The sequence below is a fragment of the Diabrotica undecimpunctata genome, chromosome 6 (genome assembly GCF_040954645.1).
Source record: "Diabrotica undecimpunctata isolate CICGRU chromosome 6, icDiaUnde3, whole genome shotgun sequence".
Lineage (NCBI taxonomy): Eukaryota > Metazoa > Arthropoda > Insecta > Coleoptera > Chrysomelidae > Diabrotica > Diabrotica undecimpunctata.
Genome location: NC_092808.1, coordinates 91,824,860 through 91,848,554, shown reverse-complemented (window position 1 = coordinate 91,848,554; position 23,695 = coordinate 91,824,860). Strand labels below are relative to the sequence as shown.

The window sequence follows — 23,695 nt, the reverse complement described above, 5'->3', positions numbered from 1 at the left end:
ATACCGTTTGGTAATAAAGTTTTTGTTTGGGGCGTTGGCTTTCGGCAATCACTTCCATATCTTCCTCACGTAACGCTATTGTTGACATCATACTGAAGAATTCTCAACATTGTAATACACGTCTTCCGTTAGTGAGTAACATGCGTTTTGAGGATCACGACCACAGTAATTAGTTGGGAATGGAACACTTTGAAATGAAGAAACCTTGGGAGAAAACACTGACGTACTAACAAGGGTTTCCAAGCGTGCAATACTGTGTCCCAAAAAGATAGATGTGGATAACCTAAATCAAATTTTAGAGCGAATTAATGGTGAATTCCATATTTAGGTGTGACGACAAATCAGTGACGATTCCATGGATGAAGATGACGAGGAGGAACGAACTAATTACATATATGGTCGAATTCCTAAATTTCTTGACACCCGACGGAATGCCACTGCACTACCTTCGTCTCAAGGTTGACGCAGTTGTAACGCTTTTTAGGAATTTGAACACCAAGAAGGGACTGTATAATGGGACACGTCTTATTGTAATCGGTTTGTCGAATAATGTCATTAAAGCAAAGGTTTTATCTGGATCAGCAAAGGGAGAAGATGAATTTATTCCTATGATTGACCTTTGCCCCTCTGAAACTGGACTTTCATTCAAACTTTGTAGGCGTTAGTTTCCGATTAAAGTCACCTATGCCATGATAATTAAAAATTCCAAGGTCAAACAGAACGCGTTGTAATCTTCATGCTTGAGCCCGAATTTTGTTTATGGACAGTTTTAAGTTGTATTTTCAAGAGGAAAAAGAAAGTCAAATGTAAGTGTCAAAGTTGTGGAGATAAAACGTAGCAAGGAAAATTAATCCAAACAGTTTTTACTAAAAATATAGTTTTTAAAAATGTTTTATAGGATTGTATGCAAAATTAATTAAAAAAATATTAAAAAATAAAAATTAGTAGTCACTAATAAATAAATCAATTATTTTAAGTAATTTTTATTTTCCATGTTTGTTTCATTCTTGCATATGAACTGCATTTCACACAATATGCTACATCCAAAGTACAACGAACTTGCTCCTGTGAGTGAGTTTACTCCCGTGAACGGGTTTACTCCCGTGATTGAGTTTTCTCCCGAAATGAGAAATTATTGAGGAAAGATACGAGGAATTAACTCTCATTTATTAGAAAAATAAGAGGAAGTCACGAAAAATTAGAGGGAGATACGATGAAATAGAAGGAAGGAAAAATTTAAAAAATTGGAGTGATTGTAGATGGAAATTGATTGGAACTACCGTCGCATGGAGATGGGCAATATCACTGGTGTGAAATAAAATTGTTTTATTTGATATTTACAATGTATATTATGTTCTATAATTCGGTACAATTACCACAGAATCAGTATATTTATATCTTCTTCCAATAAAGATATTGAGTTTGTATAATCATTACTTTTAACATTTATGTTCGATTTTATTTGTATTAATATTTATTTTTTTATTAGGTTTTAATATTTTTTGCACAAACACTAAGAAACCTTTATCAGTATTCTTGAAATCACAATATCTTTTTATGTAATCTAAAAAAATGCAAACTATGAAAGTCAAACTAATTTAAAAATACACTGCAAAATTGTAGACCCTTCATGAAAAGTACAGAACAATTCATAAAGGAAAAATCTATTTATTCATCGAGAACACACTTAACACTTTATTTAATTAACCCCAAATAAAGACTAAAAATAAATAGCCGTAAGTAAAGAATGACAACCTATGAGTAATACTCGTAGAATTTTAACATAATAATGAATAATATAAATGAAGCCTAGGATAGCGAATAGACTGATATTTTAACACAATTATAAATGTTTTGACCTCAGATCAAGAAAGTACATTTAATTTGCAAAATTTGTAAATTATATTTACTTTCTTGATCTGTGCGTGTAGATAATAAATATTTAATATTTATTATCTATTAGTACTACATCAATTGACTATTAAGATTTAAAATAATCAAGAATATACGAAGCTTGATCGATATTAATCAAAACCATAAATAAATTCCAACTGAATGTAAAGTTAAAAATCAACTAGTAATAACTTAAAAGTAACAACTAATGAGAAAAGCAGAAATAAAATAGTAAGCAAATATTCGAATATGGACTTCGAAGTATTCTTGATCCTAGCGTTTCGTCTGCAACTATGACGAACTTTAAAGGACTTAAAGTTATGAAGGTAAAAATAGATGTCATCTCATTTACATTAAAAATAAACAGTAAGTGAAATCACGTAAAGTAAAACGCATAATAAGAGGATAATAAGAAGTAAACTATTATAAAAATAGGAATAAATAAATAGCCCAAACGCAAAAGTAAATTGACTAGAATCGCCGAATTAAAGTTTCAGCAATATTAGTAAGATTTTTAATCTTACGATTAATATCCTGTTATTGATAATCTTGTTTTAAAGCTCTATTACGAGATGAAATAAATGTACCCGATTGACCCGATTATTTGACAAAGTTACCCATAGTTTGCATAGTTTTGTCTTATTATCATATATAAGAATGTTTGGTGACATGCTTAAAAGTGGTAAGTGTAATGTTAAAAAAAAAGAAGAAAGCAAAGTAAGCGTATGGTGAATACAAACCTGGTAATGACGTTGAACTGGAACTGGAGTTCTTATCGAACTCATCTGTAGAGGACAAATTATGTGAAGTTAGCAACACACTATATATACAAGCTTAAGACATTAGTCTTTTAAAAAAATAAAAACCTGACGCCTCTACATTCGACATTTATGTAATGAAGATAGAAATTTTTCATAGTATAATATAGTTCACTTGAAATTTTTGGATTAAATAATTGTAAAACAGTTAGGAACAGTACATAGTTAAATTCAAGGTTTAATTTAAAGGTTAACAACAGAAAAAGACAATATTTATATCTCCGCTTCTGTATTTCACTTTTAATTTTAATCATAATATGTAGTCAAAAATATCTGTTAAAAGAATACGGCTTGACTTAACATATAAATTATGTCAAAATATCTAATTGCGTTCTAATATAAACGCTCTATATCTATGAAATAGTCATTACTATTTTGCATAAGTTTTGCCTATTCCAGAATTTCTTAATCAAAATTTGTGTAGAAATAATTATTTATTTGTAATAATTTCGAAGTGTATAACATGGATAAATGTTTAAGAAATTTTTTCTTTGCATTCTAGTAAAGCTATATATCTGAAAAACATTCCAGAGCATGTCTCACATTATTTCTCATATTATTTTCTCCTTTCTTGTCTCTTCTTATCTCTGGCATTTGGTTGTCAGACCTGGTAGTCGAAATGGTGAGTATTTTTCATTTAAAGGAAATTATTTATTATAAAAATAAGCGACGTATATGTAAATAGATATATTTCTTCTTCTACTCAGAAGAAATACTAATTGTCTCTTGTCCTTTGTCGTGCTATTTTTATACCAAAGCCTGTCCTTTTATGAAATAAAATATCGATATTATGAAGTACCGATGTGCTCAAGATAAAAATTACCAACTACCTTAAATTAAATTTAAGGATTTTCCTGGTTAAACAAACCAGGTCTAAAAACAAAAGAGGTTACAAATCTTAGTATATGGTGTACTCATAATTAGTCAAAATATAATCCTCTGATCTTTTGGATGTTTAGGGTACATCAATTCGTCTTTATTGTTTTACTTGGAATTTAAAACTGAAGGCACTAGTTTATAACTTTTTTACGTGTTTATGGATTTTTTTCATCCAGCTGCATAAACCTAGCATGATAGGGTTCGTAGTGCGGCTTCCAGTTCAATTTTATTAATTCTACCTTGGACGCATTGTCGACTCGGGGATTTATGCTGTCCTCTATCAGTAGTGGTTTAGAGCCTAGAATTGTCCAGTACTGGATCCTGGGTCATTTATTTTGTTTTCTATAATAAGATAATGTTATCTTCGGATCCTCATTTTCTTCAAAGTTGTTTTGATGTTAAAGAATAAAAAGGCGTACAGTTCCGTTTATACAAAGCTTTTAACGTACATATAAACAACAAAGTAAAGGAAGGTCACCTAGTCCACCAGTAGGCGATTCCAGTAATTCGTGACCTTTCTTTTGTATCTGCATCTGTATCTGTATCTGCTCTGTTTGTGCCCTGGCAACAGGTCTGAATGACTTAAAACTCATCAAAATGACAAGTCTGAACACGGTTTCCATATGGTAAATGGTAAAAGTCCTGTACGACAAAAATGGTTTAAATATAGAAACAGAAAGAGTACGAAGAGAAATATGAACATATAAAGAAGAATTCATCAACAATTACTTGATGGAACTAACGAATTTAACGAAACGGAACTTAACGAAAAGGCGTTTCAGATGACAAATATCCAACATCAAACTGAATGTGTTCGTAAATATAGAAAACAGTTGTATAATATAATAGCAATAGCTATTATACCTAATTTTCATAGCAATATTATTGCTATGAAAATTAAGAGTGATATCAAATCAAGCGAAGTCCAAGTTTACAACCTCATAACTGACAAACTAGGTAGCAATCACTGGTTATTAAAATTTGCCCTTCTTGATTTTTGCACAGATTTGTTCGGGGTTTGTATTCTTCTCTTAAATTGCGTAGTTATCTATACGCTTCCCTTATGTCGTTGCTTTGGAGATTTTCTTCCATCTTCTGTATATTACCGTTCTAGTATTTTCTCTGATTGGCATATTTTATCTGCCCTCCGTCTTACATCTTCGTAGCTTGCTTTTCTTTCCCTGGTTCTTCTTTCTATCTTCTTCAAGTGCCATCTTCGTTCCGAAGGTTGGCGATCATCAGGGCTATACGTATTTTCGAAACTGCTGACCGAAACAATTCGTTGCTGCTACAGCTATACCATTCCCGTAGATTCTTTAGCCAGGAGTTTCGTCTTCTTCCTATGGATCTTTTTCCTGCTATTTTCCCTTGCATAATTATTCGAAGCAGTTCATATCTTTCGCCTCTTGTAATGTGTCCCAAGTATTGCAGTTTTCGTTTTTTGATCGTAAATATGACTTCCTTTTCTTTATTCATTCTTCTCAAGACCTCGACATTTGTGACTCTCTCGGTCCATGATATTTTCAGGATTCTGCGATACATCCACAGTTCAAATGCCTCTAATTTTTTGGTATCAATCTTTTTCAACGTCCATGACTCCATTCCGTAGAACAGCACAGAAAGTACGTAACATCTCATCAGGCGAAGTTTCATTTCAAGGCTCAAATCTCTTCCGCAGAACACTCTCTTCATTTTAGTGAATATGGATCTGGCTTTTTCTATTCTTATTTTGATTTCTGCTGAGCTATCGTTGTCTTCATTTATAAAAGTGCCTAAATATTTGTATTTGCTAACTCGATCGATAATTTCATTTCATTCTATATATTTCTTGTATTCATTAAACGTTCTTTATAATCCTATTCTAGCATGAACAAAATTAAAGTAGGAGTCCTACAGAGGAGCGTACTGGGATCCATAATTTATCAAATGAATATAATTAATAAAATGATTTTTTATTATAAAAGATTAACATAAACAGCTATAACCCTTCAGTAGTTTTCCCGATTTAAAGTATTTATGTGCTAAAAGTCTCTAAAGAGACTTATTGAGCTGTAAATTTTTAAAATTATTTTGGTCTTCTTTATGTGAATCGATGCTTTTAGGATATATCATTAACATATAAACAAAAATTAGATAGACACTGTCTTTTAGACTGTTGTACAATTTTTTATTCCATTTTATTTACCAATATCCAATTAAATAAACTACTTAAACTTACTTAAATATACTTAATATTATTTATTTATTTATTTAAGTTCTAAATAACATTATACTATGATCGTAATGATAAATGATGAAAATCAACTAAGGTAACATATAGTTGATGTCATGATTTGCTAGAAGTAAAGCAATATATCTATAAAAAATTACGTTTGAATTTATAGAACTAATATTTTTTTAATTACGGATTTCTAATATTTACGTATTTAATGTCATAATTTTTATTACTAAAATAAAAATTTTATTATTTCTACTATTATCATCAAATAAAGCTAGGACAAACATATATTACGTAACAATTTAAAAGTTCTATCTTAATTTTAAAACGAGTCATTTTTGACCTATTAAGCATATTATTTAAAATATATACTCTAAAAATGTAAAACAAGAGCATACTGTATTCTTTTTTGATCATTATTACATTTAAGAAACATTTTTTTTATTTAAAATAAAATGTCTGTTTACTATGGGTTATTGACACTGGCACAAAGTTTATTACAATATTTTTACGTTTACATACAAATACAATCTTTTTAGATACAAGTTAAGATACATTAGCTACATATTAATATAATTACACTAGGTAGTAAAGCTGATAGTCTTTTAGGAAATAAATTATAGCACTGTACATGTTTCTAGAACCGAATAGGTCACTTAAATTATTTTGAAAGTTGTAGTCTCTCTTTGGGGTTTGTAGTGGACACATTCTAGTAATATGTGCTGGACTGTAAAGGGGTCATTACAATGTTCATAGCGAGGAAGGTTTTCAGAAGACACCAGATATCCATGAGTAAGACGAGTGAGATCTATTTTGAGCCTTCTGATAATATTAATGTCTTTTCTGCTTATTTGGGGTATAGTTATGGAGGTAACAGTTGGTTAAATTGTGCGTAGTATTGTTGTTTGCAAGTTCCAGTGTAAAGAAACATTTTGATACTTTTTTTTCGAATTTTGATGGTGAATGGTGAACATAATATAAGTAAGGGCCTTACTAATATTTTTTTGTGGTCTTAACCTATTCCTTTACATATTTCCTAATCTTTTATATCGTTCAACCAATACCTTAACCTTTTGGTAGATTTAAATCTAGTTAAAGTTCGCCATTATGGCGGACGAAATTCTTCCTCACCCGCCACCATCGCCTCTGTCATCAGATATGGACTCAAATGTGGGGCCTTTTGGGGTATTTTTTCAGGGTAAAAATAGTAATGTGCTTAACTATCATATCTTAAGACTATCTATAATTTAAGACAGATAGTCTTACATTTATTTTACCTGAAAGAGATTGCTAAGTTTAATAGAAAGGGAAAAAATAGAGTAGGGGTAGTGTTCAAGGACAGACAATCCTCCAATTCGTTTATTCTTAGGAAGGACTGGAAAGAATTAGTATATGAGGTTTTAATTTCCACTCATCTTTTCTCTTGTAAAGGTATCGTCAGTTTTTAAATATTTGTCAGAAGAGGAAATTAAAATGCAAGATAATTCAAAAACCGTTTTCATCCCTACAGTTACTATCTATTTAACTTTTTCAGAAAGAAATTAAAATTTATGGTTTGCCCATAAGGGTGATCCCCTTTGTTAGTCCAGGTCTTCAATGTCATAACTGTCTTTTATATGGGCATTCTTCTTATCAGTGCAAGGGAAAAAACAGATGTGCCACATCTGGTTCAAATCATGATTCTCCCACGTTTGTAGGGTGCACTAGATTTCGTATGTTCTGTAAAACATCATATCACTGAGTCTAGACATTCTGAATGTAAAGAAAGAAGAAGACAAATGAGTACTAAAGAGCTCATGTCATTTGCTAATCTATCCCATTATAAAGCTAACCAAATGATTGCAAGGAAAACATCTAGCCCAAATTTGAATATTAATGATTTTCCTAATCTTGTAAACAATCTATCCTCTGCAAGACTAGTAAATGTAGACTTTGATCAAAGTTCTCATTCTAAAAAATTGGAAAATTCTAATGAGGGATCTCTCAAAGAATCTCATAGTCACTTTTTCAATAACTCCCAGACCCAAAGAGAATTAAATCAGGCTATATTATTGCTCCATCAAAATCACAGGGATTTTGGTGGAGCTTCACCTTCATTGGTGAATTGAATAATAAAACTTATAGTTCTCCTGAGGATTATGGTGAATTAAACGTAGATATTGATAATCATAAACACAAACGTGTATTAAATAATGCTATAAGTACTAGTCAGTCTGGGGCTAAGGACTCGGAATACTGATTTCTCCTCTCATCTTGAGCTGGTACACACCTGTTTTTAACATTTTATTTTCAATCATCACGCCACACTAACTATTATACAATGGAATATATAAGATCTTATAACACCAATGTTGATAATTTAAAAGTCCTTATTAAAGACTATAATCCTGATATTATCATTAGTAAGTCTTGGCTATCTAAATCTAAATAATTGAATCTTAATTCAATTCTTTAATCAAAGTATCCAAAAGTGACAGGTTCCTATCTCGTGGAAACAAACGGTAAACAATATTATCTATTATTAAACATAAAAAGGATAAAGCTGACCCACTTAATTATAGACCAATTGCTCTTTCATCTTGTGCGTTGGTAAAATGTAGGAAACATTAATTAAAAAAAATTAAGTGGGTGTTAGAACATAATAATATTTTAAATCCATTGTAAATTCTAAAATACTATAAGGATTTTCATTGAATCAATTTACCGTAGGACTTTTCCTAGATATTTCAGCAGCTTATGATAGTGTCAACATCTCTCTTTTATACTATAAATTAATTAAATATAACAATCCTATTTAACTAGAAAATATCATTTATTCTATATTAAAGGATCGTAGTAATTATGTAAAGGATAAAACTGGTCAAATTTACGGTCCATAAAAATCTAATCAGGGCTTACTTCAGGACTCCCTTCTAAGTCCAATGTTATTTAATCTGTCTTTACTATCTTGGCAATCACGTTGGTCCATATAACTTTGTTGACAGCTGCTCTAAATAGATGTATGGTAGTCATTCCTGCCCACTGTCTGATGTTCTTCAACCACGATGTCCTTCTGCGCCCTTGAGGTATTTTGCCTTCTATCTTGCCTTGTAAAATTGGTTGAATTAGTTGATACTTCTCATTGTGCATCACATGCCCTAAGTATCTCATCTTTCTGATTCTCATGATACGCATAATTTTCAGATCTTTATTCACACGTTGGATCACGGTGTTGTTTGTAACATGATGGATATAGGAAATTCTGAGCATGCGGCGGTAGCACCACATTTCGAAGGCTTCTATAGTTTGGATGTTGCCTCTGTCAATGTTCAGGTGCATATTACATAAAATCTTTCTGAGGCGATTGTCAAATTCTTCTCAAGTACAGATGGAAATGGCTTAATTCTAAATTCATTCTAAAAAATCTTATGTTAATTAATAATCCAATAATTTTTGCCTTGGATCAATTAAAGATATCAATGCAAAAAAATCGTAATTACTGGAATAAAAAAACAATTCCCCTTTTAGTTTCCATCATGAATAAATTCCAGCATGCTTCAAATTTATTTTCTAGTGACTTATTTCCGTGCCACAATTTTGAATAAGAATATCAATTAGCTTCAATCCCTATTATAAATGTACAATCCAATAAAGGTGATGAGCATTCATTAATTTAATTTCAAAGAATCTCACTTGACAAATCACTTCACACTACAATTTTTACAGATGGGTCAGTTGACAGTAAGGGCTCAGCAGGATTTGGTGTTTTTGTCCTGACTTTAAATATTCATACTCTAGTAAACTCCCTACGCAGACTAAAGTTTGCACTGCAGAGATTATTGCAAGTAATCATGCGGTTCAATTTATCTTGAGATAAGGAGAAGGATATTAGGAGGGCCTTAATCTTCTCTAATCCTAAGAGTGCTATCCAGAAGGTAGAGAAAACATCTTACCCAATGGAAACAGAACATACCTCTATCATGACCAAAGGGGGCAATATAGAAGCCAATAATCAAAACATCAATATTGTTCTGGTCATTATTATCTTAAGGGCGATTGTGTCGCAGAAAAATTGGCAAACATACGAAGATCATTAAAAATACCAGCCAAAGTTAAATTGCAGTATTCAAACTAGTTAATTCATATTAAAAAGTTAATTTGAGTTCGATCGGCACAAGAATTGAATTCAAACAGATCAAAAGGGTCGTTTTATAGTAAAATAGTCAATATATGGAACAAATCGCCATGGTTTAGTCAATTTCTTTATAAATACAGAAGGCATATTACGATAGTAATTAGGATGGCAACAGGACATTGTTCCTCTCCAGTTCATTTATTCCGCATAGGTGTTCTGGACAATCCATACTGTGAATGTGGTTAAATTGGATCCCTGAATAATAGTATCCTAGAGTGCCCGATAAACGTGTCTCCAAATTTTGACCTCTACAAAGAGTTAGTTAAGACAAAACTACAAACTTTTATAGATATTTGCTCTCTCCTAGCCAACCTTAATCTTCAGAGACTAAACTTGTTGATTACATTTCTTAATCTAGTCAGAATCAACCTAGAATATCTATTCCTTTCTTATATTTTACTATAACATAACCTTACAAATTCTTCTCTCTCTTTTTAGACATGGGTTTTCTGAATACCATCTGTGGTAGTATTTCTGTTATGTATTTAGCTTGATTGCTACCCTTAAGCGAAAAAAGTTTTATCATGTGTTGTATTGTTTTTGCTATTCTAACTGTTTGGCCTTAAAGAAGTTTCAACACAGAAGTTTTCATTCAAATATAAAATAATTTCAATTTAGTGTTATCTGGTGATATTTCCCATATTTAAAAAAAAGATGCGTCACCTGGTCTATAGAGGCGCTGATAATATAATTATTGGTTTGCGCAATTCATACAAACATTTGATAACCGCTGCAAAAAAAAAATTGTTTGTGCGGGGCTCGATTCTACAAATTGAAATTACTAGACGGGCGCTGAGCCGCTCACCCAAAGCTCCATGTCACAAATACCAAAAGTTTTTATCTCAACTGCGCTAAAAACTATAATCAGCGTTTCTTACGACCGAGTTGAAAAACCTTGTTTGTTTACATTCCAACACTGGCCTGGATCAGGGAATTTTTTTTCGTAAGTAGTAGTCTTCTGTGAGCATCTACTACATATTCTAGGACTATATGAAATATCTGACTATGAACATATTATAGTAAAAGAAGAATTTTTTGTGCAGTTCAATGGAAATTGCATTGCATTGCAATATTGTACTATACGATACTACTGTAGTAGGGCCCATATAAAAACGAAATCTAAATGACAACGATGATAGACCAATTAAAATATGTCAATATGTCGAGATAAAGAAATAATAAAACAAAACTTCTCATGCAGGACATGCATAATATCTTAGGAAATTTCAATGCAAAGATTGGGAAGGAAGCAGTATACAGAACAATAATAGGTATCCATAGGTTAATAGACTTTAAAGCATCCCACAACCTACTAATAAAATCAACAATGTTCGAACACAAGAAAATACACAAAGAAATGTGGGTCTCCAGGCGTCACAAGGTAGATGCCAAGAGGGGTAATAACTGCTTAAACGTAAAGTGGGCGGGTGGAGACAAGGATCATTCTCTGGTAAAAACAAAGGTAAGAACAAGAATAGTGTCCCAAAAGTCCTCAAGAATACGCCAACAACATTATGAAATACCGAAGTTCTGCCAGATAAGGAGACAGAGAAGAAATTTCAAAAGGCTATACAAATAGAGCTAATATAGATAATGGAATATAACAGTTTAGACTCTGCTTGGAAAAATATAAAATTAACTTTGACAAGCTTATGAGATGAAATAATCGGACACAAAAAGAGAACAGCAAAAATTCGATTGGAAGGAACATGCTACAAAATTCTTCGCACAACAACAGTAAATGATATAACCAGACTAGAACAAGAAAACTAATAAAAAAAGGTGTACCAGAAACAAATAATCAGAGATACATAAGAAAATCGGAAGAACAACCAAGATTCTTTAAGGGAGTTTCAGAGATCAACGCCTGGTACCAAGCAAGAACAGGAAACTTCCTTCAAAACAACAGCGGGCAGATTATTACTGATTACAAGAAAATCCTAAAAACCAGGAAGGAATACTTCTATCAACTTTTAAACGGCCAATCTAGCAGAAATATATCAAATATAGAAGTGCATGCAGCTGAAAGCGAAGACTAATACCCGAAATTCAAAGAAATAACCCAGGCAACTAAAATTTTAAAAATAATAAGGTACCAGACAGCGATGTTATACCCGTAAAGAGGTTAAAAGACGGAGGAGAAGCGTTGTACAGATCTATGTATATATCAGGTAATTAAAGGCATTTGGCGAGAAGAAACAATACCAGATGAATGGAAAGAAGGAATTGTACCAATTTACAAAAATGGAAACAAAAAGCAATGCATTAATTACCGGGGAATAACGCTTCTAAATACCACCTAAAAAGTCCTCGCAAACATACTGCTGGAAAGAACCAAAACATATAAATCTTTGGGGATTATCAACGTGGGTTTAGGCGGGGCCATTCTTCTATTGACCAGATATTCACAATAAAATAGATAATGTAAAATGCTGGGAGTTTGATCGTGAGATTTATCAGTTGTTCATAGATTTTAAACAAGCATTTGATAGAGTATGCAGGGTTAGACTGTGGACAGCGATGCAAGAACTTGGCTTTCCAAAAAACTAGTCAATTTAATACGGATTTGTATGGAAGGGTTACGATGTATGGTGAGAGTTGGATAACAGTACTCGAAGACATTTGAAATAAACAATCGACTAAAACAGGAAGATGCAGTTTTACCAAAACTCTTTAACTTCGCTCTAGAACACAAAATCAGAGGTACAAGAATCGAAAAACCGACTACAGTATTCCATCGAAAAGTACCGACCTTACTTTTGTCATTAGCAGAAGATATCAATTTAATGGGAAACACCAGATTAAGGACGAAGGAAAATTTCGTCAGGTTAGCAAAGGAAGCAGACAAGATATGAATAATCAATAACAATAAAACTAAATAGTAATATATGAGCCGCAATAATCGAAAAAAAGATTGAACTGGACAGAAGATCGCCATCGATGACTTTAATTTTGAGCGCGTCAGAGAATTTAAGTATCTTGGAACACCAATAAGTAAAGACAATAGCGGATTACAAGAAATAAACAATCAGTATCAGATATCTTTATGCCCTTCTTCAAAACCTTATAAAATTAAAGCCAATGAAATATACAAAGATATAAATATATAAAACAGTCATACGACCCGTAGTAATTTATGGTAGCGAAACTTGGACAAAAACAAAGACAAACGAAGAGCGACTACGTGGTTGGGAAAAAATATTATAAGGAAGATCTTTGGGAGCTTGCATGAGGATAGAGCAGCAGGACAATATAGGATAAGAACTAACAAAGAGCCCAAAAAACTATATCCAGGCGCTAACATAACAAAAAAAACGTGCAAAAAACTCCAATAGGCAGGACACCTCAGTAAACATTCTGACGAAAGAATAGTAAAGTAGGTATGGGAAGAAGACCACGTAGACGGCGTCGACTTCGGTGATGAGATAATATAGCAGGAGACCTTAAATCTATGGGCGTGGAGAATTGGATGAAAATTGCTTAAGACTTTACTTATTATATACTTGGATACATGTACACGAAAACTCTATCACATCAGATTAGATGAAAAACTTTTTGACACATTTAAGATTGACCAAAAACCTTTGAACAAGGTCTATGATAACGTAGTGAACAGTATAAAATATTTCACAATAAAATCAAGTCATGTCAAAACTAAAGCTTTCAGCAATAAATCTGCTAAAACAAACACACACACAGAAGAGATGATCCCTTAGAAGAAACAAATGTACCTAAACTGGGTTAACACACAAGATTTGACTCAATGTCAAACCCAATATAGACTTAGAAATACAATTAATTATAAAACGAACTATTAGTAATGCAAGTAGAGTTTTGTGGGACAAAAAATGCCAGTAAGTTGATAATAGGAATCTCGGTGGTAAAAATATTCAGAATCATTCAAATTCATAAAAAATAGGTCTAAAGAAAATAATGGTAACATTTAACTTGTATCTATAAAAATATAGATTAATCACAATTAATTATAATAAACAATTGTTCACAGAAGACAGAGATTGGTAACTAACAACCTCTGTATCTGAACAGAAATATCAATTGAGAAAGACAAAAAACTAAAAATCGGATGTGACATACTAAGAAAAAGTGGAAACATATTTTCAAAATTAAACGTGCTGTAGGCTCAGATGGAATTCCATCAGTATTGATTACAAACGGGTCAGACAAATAGGAAAAGTTTGAACCAAAGTGTGGTAGAACGCCCACGCAACTTTAATCCATAAAAATAATTATACATGGAACTGTTCCAACTGTAGAGGCATATCAGCAACTAGCATAATTAGTCGGCTATATGAAAGGGTTCTGCGAGGTCTAATTGAATGTTACAAATATACTTTTTGTAGACAAACCAACGAAATTTTTCAATTTATTAAGTAAATAGTCTAATAAAATATTTAATAAGCTACAATGATCAAGCTAAAAATAATAAATTGTACATACCTATTTGAAATTATTTTAGTTTTACCGTATATCAAATGTATTTGGATTTATTGATGACTACCAAATGTGATATATTTGTACTAGCTTTATTATACTTAACAACTCCAAAAACACAATTGAAAATATTTATTTTTATATTCAAAAGTACTTAATTACAAGCAGGTTATGTTTAAAGCCTTATGTATTTATTATCCTTTAAAAATGATGTGTTTTGTGTTTCCTACAATTTACCTTATTTACCCTAATGTAACTTTATAATAATTATACTTTCCTTCTTTAGAAGCAATACATCAACATAAACATAGTTCAAATCTACTAATGAATTGTATCACTACACATCGATTTTTAATTATATTATAACTTTATTAATTTAAAAAATCTTACATGGTCCTTGACTCTTTAAATATTATGACCACTAATCTATTCTCTAGATGACTTCTAAGTAATCTAATTCCTAACAAATATAACAATGCTTTGAATGAACAGTGCAAAAGACAATCACAGGCACATCTAATTGTAATATTATGGTTTAAATAAAATACCTCTGTATCCTTCCCTTCCAGGAACTTGAAGATGAGATGGGTTAGGTTGTGTTAGTGCCTTCTGTACCAAACCGGTCAGGTTAGCTAATTGTCGTTCCATATTTTCAACTCGTAATCTAAAATAAAATTAAAAGGTTAAAAAATGTGTAAGTATAAAATTACAATAAACTTGCGTGATATGTCTCCCTAGTTTTTGTGTCGGGCGCAAGTGCATTTGCCACAGATGTATTTTTTTTAAAGATAAAAATTTATAAATTTGTGATGGAAATTCATTTTGTATAACAATAAAACACTGAAAACTTTGTTTTCAAAACTTCCACACAATTTATTATAATATCTTATCATTACAGCTGTTTCGACAGAGTGCCTTTCCAAAGTAATGTATTTTTGGTATGTGTTTACAATTTAGTCTTTAATTGAATAGATTGAGGAGGGGAGAACTGTTTGTCTCATGTTGGTCATTGAGAATTATGTCTGTATTTTTTAATTTGTTAATTTCCATAGATTCTAATAAAGATACCTTAAGGACTTTATTTTAGATGTAAAGAATTTGAAATTCCCCATTAAAAGAATGATTATTATCTAGAAGGTGAAGTGCATATATAGAATCTGTTTTTCTATTATTGAAAGCTCCTGCTTTACGTTTGTTAAAAGTATGAAAGTTCTACCAGTTTGACCGATGTAAGTTTTTGGGCAGTCGCCATATTAAAGTTACTTCAAAGCACTTACACAGTGGTGTATATGTTGTAGCCAGATGTTTAAATTAGCCGTTCAATAGAACAACGCCATTCAATCACATGTCCGAATGTCGATTAGCCGAGTGGCTGACGATCACGAAGATAACGTTTAACAGGTCAGCTAGACGACGATCAGTCATTTAATCAAACAGCTAATTGAAATAGTCATCTAGTTGCACGGCTAGCCCTTTCATTTAATTGAACTACGCATTATGATGTCATTTATTGACATAACTTAAACTGGTATGACATTTAGACCTACAAAGAACTTGAAGCTAACACATTTCGTGGTACAACATTGTTTTTGTGCTGGTTTACACAAGCATTTTTAAAAATCTTGTCCCCCAAACTTTGATTCTATAGTCACAGCTTCTCGTAAAGATATCGGAGTATCTATAATCTGTTTTTGTGCCGATTCTATAAACTCCATTTCTAAAATCCAGAATTTTTTCCTTTGATATTTTTGGTGTCCAAAGGTCCACGATCCATTTTCGGTACACTTATCAGGACACTACTGCCAATAAGTGGAGGTGTCAGTTTTTTTTGCTGTGTTCTAAACCATTTTTTCAGCTGCGCGTCAAACCTTCCTCACATACTACAGACAACCCACATGTGACACGAACAGGATTATTGCAAGATTTATAGCTATGGGCACCAGTGGTAGGATTCTGACGTGTGACACAAATTAGTTTAATGTACTCATTTCTTTTTAACTGACTAGATTCTTCGTCAATGTTATTAGTATCAACATTTATAGAGTAATTGTTACCTAGATTTGAGGACCTAGGTTTAGCCACTATAATTTCTAAATAAACATTATTACTTATTAGATTCGTATCAGTCTTAATGATTTCACAATTCTCAGGATTTTCAGGTTGTTCGAGTAATGTCTCTGTGATTTGAGTTTCATCATTCTATGCTACATTCGATCTCTCGGTGTTTAAACTCTGATACTGTATCTCAGTAGGTACTATCGTCACATTTCCCATTTTTTAATTTTTGTAACTGTTCTTCTGTTTCAATATTCATCAACAATTGGGAGGGTATATCAGTACCTTTTAAACTAGCTTTAGGATTACTACCAAATAATGCTTTATAAGAAAACCTCCCGATGATTCGATGAAATGAAGAATTTTTTGGTGCTGACAAAACAAACAACCAATAGACCACTTGGTCGAATTTTTGTCTGCCATCCAAGAACGTATCATATTTTCCACGTCCTAGTTGCTACGTTCAACGCTGCCCTAAATTTGAAGGCGCCTTGGGCTACCATGTACAATTTTGCAATTAGGCCAGAGTGCAACCAGTTCGTCTATCAGTTTTGCCGTAAACTCTCGTCCATTGGCAGATTGTAAAATATATGGAACACCAAAAATCAAAAATATTTCTATAAGCTACATTGCTACCTCACTCGCCATTTTCGTTTTCAGTGGACGGAGGTTCAAAAATTTCGAAAATCAATTAAGTCAACCTGTCTTCGAACCATAAGGACTTATTTTAATCCTTTTTTTATCATTTTAACTCAGAACCGTTAAACAAAAACAACAGTGGTTGCCACCATATTATTGTAAACAATGTGTTGAATCATTTTGAATCTTATCATAAAGATTTGTGGTCAAGAAACAAATTACATCAATGATATGGCGGCTTTTCAATCAGCCATGTCGTTGAACTTTTTAATTGCTTAAAAATTCGACAAAATAACTAGTCGTCTGATTGAATGGCGTTACTCAATATAATGGCTAGCTGTTTAATCGAACGGCTAATATAACCATCTGGCTGCGACATATACAACATACACCAAAAATTGATAACTTAAGAAAGGCACTCTACCGAAACAGCTGTAGTGATAAGATATTATAAATTTTGTGGCAGTTTTGAAAACAAACTGTTTAGAGTTTTATTTTTATATAATTTTTAAATTTATATGGTTAAAATCCGTAAACTAATTTTCAAAACCAAATTCAGATTTTTGCTTTAATCTGTGCCTTCTAAGAATTGCAAGGCAAAACAGACGTTGATAAAGATGTTAATAGAGACATGGGGAATCTAAAAATTGCATTCCACGACATGTCTCCTCAACTAAGCAAAAATCCTTAGCGAATTTGGTTTCTAGTACTCGTACAGAGTATATCGGAATAAAAGAAAAAAGACAGTTAAGATTTGATTTCACGTACAGTGCGTCTGTGTATCCGCTTATACGTATTTCACCCTAATAGGGATCATCAGAAACGGCTATTTACAGTCGCTCTGAAAGTGAAAATAAATCTTTTCTGTCTTAGGAAGTAACTCTAACATGGCTTCGTATAGACGGAAATAGCGACATCTGATATTAAAATCCGCAAACTAATTTTCGAAACCAAATTAAGATTTTTGGTTTAATCTGTGCCTTCTAAGAATTGCAAGGCAAAACAGACGTTGATAAAGATGTTAATACGTATGTATTATATGATGATATAGATGTAAATACGTATAAGCGGATACACAGACGAACTGTACGTGAAATCAAATCTTAACTGTCTTTTTCCTTTTATTCCGATATACTTTGTACGAGTACTAGAAACCAAATTCGCTAAGGATTTTTGCTTAGTTGAGGAGACATGTCGTGGAATGCAATTTTTAGATTCCCCATGTTTCTATTAACATCTTTATCAACGTCTGTTTTGCCTTGAAATTCTAAGAAGGCACAGATTAAAGCAAAAATCTGAATTAGGTTTCGAAAATTAGTTTACTGATTTTAATATCAGATGTCGCTATTTGCGTCTATACGAAGCCATGTTAGAGTTGCTTCCTAAGACAGAAAATATTTATTTTCACTTTCAGAGCGACTGTGAATAGCCGTCTCTGATGATCCCTATTAGGGTGAAATACGTATAAGCGGATACACAGACGCACTGTATGTGAAATCAAATCTTAACTGTCTTTTTCCTTATATGGTTAATTTTAGGAAACCGTATTACAGTCGAAACCATTTACTGGAATAGCCTTCGTGAAATGGAAAAATATTCCTTTTATAATCGGAATATTCCAATAACCCATCATCGGCATACCAAATATAAAATAATAATAGTACACACTACGTATGTAGATACATACGCATAAATGTATATGGTTTTAGGTCTTTTTATGGCAATAATTTTTAACAATGGCGAAGTTTTAAATTCCATACAAATCAGGAAATTGGAATACTTGGGGCACATCATGAGAGGTGAAAAATACGAACTACTAAGGAATATAATGCAGGGTAAAATCAAAGGCAGAAGAAGCGTAGGAAGACGTAAAATCTCGTGGCTACGCAATCTCCGTGAATGGTTTGGATGCAGTTCAATTGAACTGTTCAGGATATAATTGCCAGAATGATTTCCAATCTCCGATATGAGCGGAACTTGAAGAAGAAGATGGCAATAATACAGTAGTGTACCTATTGTTTATTTTATTAAAAAATGCGAATGTACTGTGAACGCATACACTAATGTAAGTATGAAATGTATGCAATATGTAGATTATGTACACATTTTCTTAATAAAATACACACAACATAATTACTTACTTTTCCTTGAAAAATAATCGGTAATATTAGCCTGTTTTTTTTTTGTTACATAAAATATTGGTCACTTCTTGCTCTAAATTATTATAATTAAACAATACTCCGGCAGTGGGTACCTTTCTGTATACATGGAAGGGTGGATAGTTGAAAACTATTTTATCTTATGTAAAAATCTTTTTATTCCTATTCATTCTTATGTAAAAATCTTGTCTTATGTATCATGTAATAATTTTCTATGTAATTTTCTTGTTAAAAAAAAGTTTGTATAAATAAATTTTTTAATTTTAATATTTTGATTTATAACCAGTACCATCTTAAAGTACAGCTAAAAAACATTAAAAATGCTATATACGTTACTTATATATAAAAAAAATTATAGTTAAAAAATTATTAACCATTTTAAGTCGAGAAATCGAAGATTTAGCCTAACTTCCAGTTCTCATTACTTTTTACTTATTGCATATTTCTCTAACGCCTGAAGATACATAGAAAGTTTCAACCTATTTGGACAATTTACTATTGAACAAAATGGAAGAAACAATTTATCAGTCTATATATATATATATATATATATATATATATATATATATATAAACTCACCGTGTTGCATCATATGGAGGAACTGACGCAGGTGCTGGAAATGGTGATCTTGTAGATATTCTTGATCCTGTCGGTGGAATTTTAACCCCATAAAGGGAATATGAATCGTCCAGCAACTCCGTGTCACTAAAATAACATAATATAATAAAAAAACAGTCCTTAAGTAGTTATATAGTAGATATTAGATAGAAATGATTGACTTCATTATTACGTTTTACGCTAGGTCGATTTTTATTTCTAAAATTACACTTAAACACAATTATTTGCCTCCTCTCATCCCCTATAGGTAAAATTGACGCCTTTAAAATTGTTAATCAAAAAGAAGTAGAATGTGATTTTATTCTAATTCCTCATTCGGCTACTTACCATTTTTTGATTTTAGTTATATCAATTTTTAATATCAATATAATTTTAATATCAAGTAATAACATTTCACAAATAATTCTCATCAGGGATCTGGTGAATTGATTAGTTTTTTCTATTAGTACTTTCAAACATGGCAGATGGTCGTTCATTTCTTAACCTGAACAAACATTTTTGACTCTCTTGGTGTTTCTAATCTTGATATTTATATCTAAGAATCAATTGTATAGAGTGGCAACAGTGTAGGATTAGACATACACGTTGCTGATTTTCTCCTACAATTAACACGATTTATCGAGAGTTGCAACGAAAAATAAATAACCAAAGTTAGTTTAGAGTCAAAAACTAATCATAGTGCAAAAGTGAACTTCTAAAACGTGAGTCAGTGAAAAAACTATAGAGAAATAACCATAAGAAATCGACCAATCAGCGAAGTATCGACCGATTTATTTGCAACGTTGCCACTGTGATCAAAATATCCCAGGAGACAATATTTTGTTGGTTGTTTTTTGTTCTTGTTGGTAGGATATATTAATTAAAGTAAATAAACGCTGGACACTGTATTCTCTGAATCGTTGAGGTTGAAGGCAGTGCCTTGCGTTGAATAATAAAAAAAAGTTTAGAGACAAAATTTTTGTCATGGAACAGTGACAGCTTGGCAACGGACGAAGGAATACGAAGAAAAATGAGAGAAGGGAACATTACAAATGAGGAAGGACAAGGGCATACGAAGAGTAGAAAGCTATCAACCAATACACTACGGAACAAGTATAAATCAAAACCAGACACCATAATTGAAATAATAAACAAATTGTCAAACGATGTCACAGAGATAAAGAATGTCCAGAAAGCTAGAAAGAGAAGAAAAGAAGCAACAGAATAGCTCATTAAAGATAATCAAGAGTTAAAGAAGGAACACGAATTGAAAGAAATTAAGATGATTATAGAATTTGTGGAAAAACGAAGAAGAAAGAATAACATAGCGATGAATGGTATAGTAATGACACCTATGATCAAAGAGTAACAAAAGAGGCAATGCTGAATATATTTAAAAGATATATAGCCCAGTCTGGTTAAAAAAAAGGTGGAAAAATGTTTCGCAGATATCTGAAGCTTTTAAGACATAGGTGGGGGATACTAGATGATGAATAGATGAAAAGATACTCCTAGTTTTACCTTGCGTTTTTTTTAAGCAATAATTTATGGTCAGAATTTGATTTTTTGTCTATAAATTGTTTCCCTTATATTTTAAATAAACAATATTTATGTCATTTTTTTTATGTCAAGAATATCTTTATTTTCCCGTTTTTTTTAATTAAAATTGATAAATAATTTACAGAGATATTTGCAAAAAAGCAGTTTTTTTGCATTAATTTATAAATTTTATTAATTTTTTTATTAACAAAATAAAATGGTATTAATACATTTAAACATCAAGGAATTACTATCTTTTAGATTTGTGCGAAATTTCCCCCCGATCAGTCAAATATTTTATAAGTTATTTAATTTGTTTATCCCTGAGGCTAATTATTTAAACTATTGAGCTTGCCCTATGCATGATGCTAGACACATTCAGCAAATTTCATAGGATTCTTTAAGACTAAGACTATCTCAGAAGTTAAATGCATATTGAGTTTTCATCGAAATTATTTACAAAATAAACGTTTGAAAAAGGGGTATGTTTTTTACTTATAAACAATTGTAATAACTTCTATATTTTTCAAGTTACAGACTTGTACGTACAACCATTGGATAGCTGGTAAAAAAGCTCACATTAAAAAATAAAAAACCTTCTATGACCAATAGGAACGAAGTTAGTGACTATTTTTAAAAAAATCATATCTCCATTGTTTATAAACATTAAGAAGTAAAATTTGCACAAATTTTGAATGAAAATCTAAACTTTATATTGAAACTTATAGCTATAAAATTTATCTAATTTTTCGAAACTTACAGCCCTTCGAAACAAAGGTACTTTCGAAATATCGACATAGGAAAGTGGAGAGGATATCTGTTTCAGCTCCGTTTTTTTTTTCGGCACCGGAACTTCAGATTGCAACACGTAGGAACAATTTACATTATCTCGGCTTCCTTTGTAGCTGCAAGCCTCTTTTTTTATTCTGGGGTAGCTCGTCGAAATATGAATAACTACATAGTTTTCACTGGCCGGAAAATATGGGAAAACTCGGAAAATTTGAGTCCATTTGAAATTCACCCTAAATACTTACTTTTTTTTTAATTTGCTCGAATAGTCTGTAGCAGTATTAATAACGATGACATAATTTTCACCCCCCATATATCTCGGAAAATCCCGGAAAATCAACATAATGTTTTTTCATTTTTATCAATGATGTAATAATACTTATATATTTTATAAATTAAATTTCAGGTAATTTTTTACACATTATATTATTATATTTCTTATATTAATTATAATTGTTTGTATTTTTATAATTAATAATATTGATTTTTATTCTATTTTTCTTACAAATATGATATACAATATTAATCTAATCTGCCTTACTGCTTTGATAAAATAAGTCGATTTTTTCATCACTTGCCTTATTAAATTTTGCAATGTTTATTGAACTTTACTTTTTTTATTTTCTTTACATACATTGGTTTAAAAGTTAAAATTTGGTTCATTTATTCGACTTCACTGTCAGGTCTGAACCTTTTTGTTGCAGGTTGTTTGTCTTTACTTATTAAGTCAGTCTTTCCATACATTAACATATTAATGGGCGATCTTAATGCCAAGGTGGGTCAAGGTAAGGTAGGAGAACAAGGAGGAAAATATGGGCTTGGAAACAGAAATGACAGAGGAGATCGATTGATTCAATTTTGCCAAAGTGAAGACTTCGTAATAACAAATACCTTTTTCAAATTACCTCCTCGACGGTTATATACATGGACATCTCCACAACATTCCAAAGAAAAAATAGTGAGAAATCAAATAGACTACCTACATTATGATAGCAAGGAGGTATCATAATGCTGTTAAATGTACTAAGAGGTACCCAGGAGCTGATATAGGCTCAGATCATAACCCGGTACTTACTGTGATAGAGGCGAGACCCAAAAAGATTAGAAGACCATACAGAAATGCACTAGATTTAAATAAACTTAGAAACAAAAATATACGACAAGAAACAGGAGAAGTTCAGTGCAGCAACAAATTAACGATACAAACAACGTTAACCAAAAATTAAAGTACATAAATACAGCTATACAAATAGCAGGAAAGAAACATCTTACAAAAACAACAACAAAGAATAAGGGGTGGATGACACAAGATATACTAGACTTGATGGAATAAAGAAGAAAGATGAAGAATTACCCAGACAAATACAAAGAAATAAATAAACACATAAAAAAGAGAATAAAAGAAGCCAAAGAGGAGTGGATTAAAGAACAATGTGAAGAAATGGAAACCTATGAGAAAAAGTACGATGCGTTCAATATGCAC

The 23,695-nt window shown here is 31.6% G+C and overlaps 1 protein-coding gene across 1 annotated transcript in view; it reads right to left on the bottom strand.

Moving 5' to 3' along the window:
- Positions 1-23,695, bottom strand: part of LOC140443550 (coiled-coil domain-containing protein AGAP005037) — a 1,206,743-nt gene that overhangs the window by 122,028 nt on the left and 1,061,020 nt on the right. The window contains exons 11-13 of the mRNA XM_072534868.1: positions 19,867-19,992; positions 14,983-15,098; positions 2,634-2,678 (exon numbers count right to left, since the gene is read on the bottom strand). Coding sequence (XP_072390969.1) covers positions 2,634-2,678; positions 14,983-15,098; positions 19,867-19,992 — 287 coding nt within the window. The remainder of the gene's footprint in view (positions 1-2,633; positions 2,679-14,982; positions 15,099-19,866; positions 19,993-23,695) is intronic.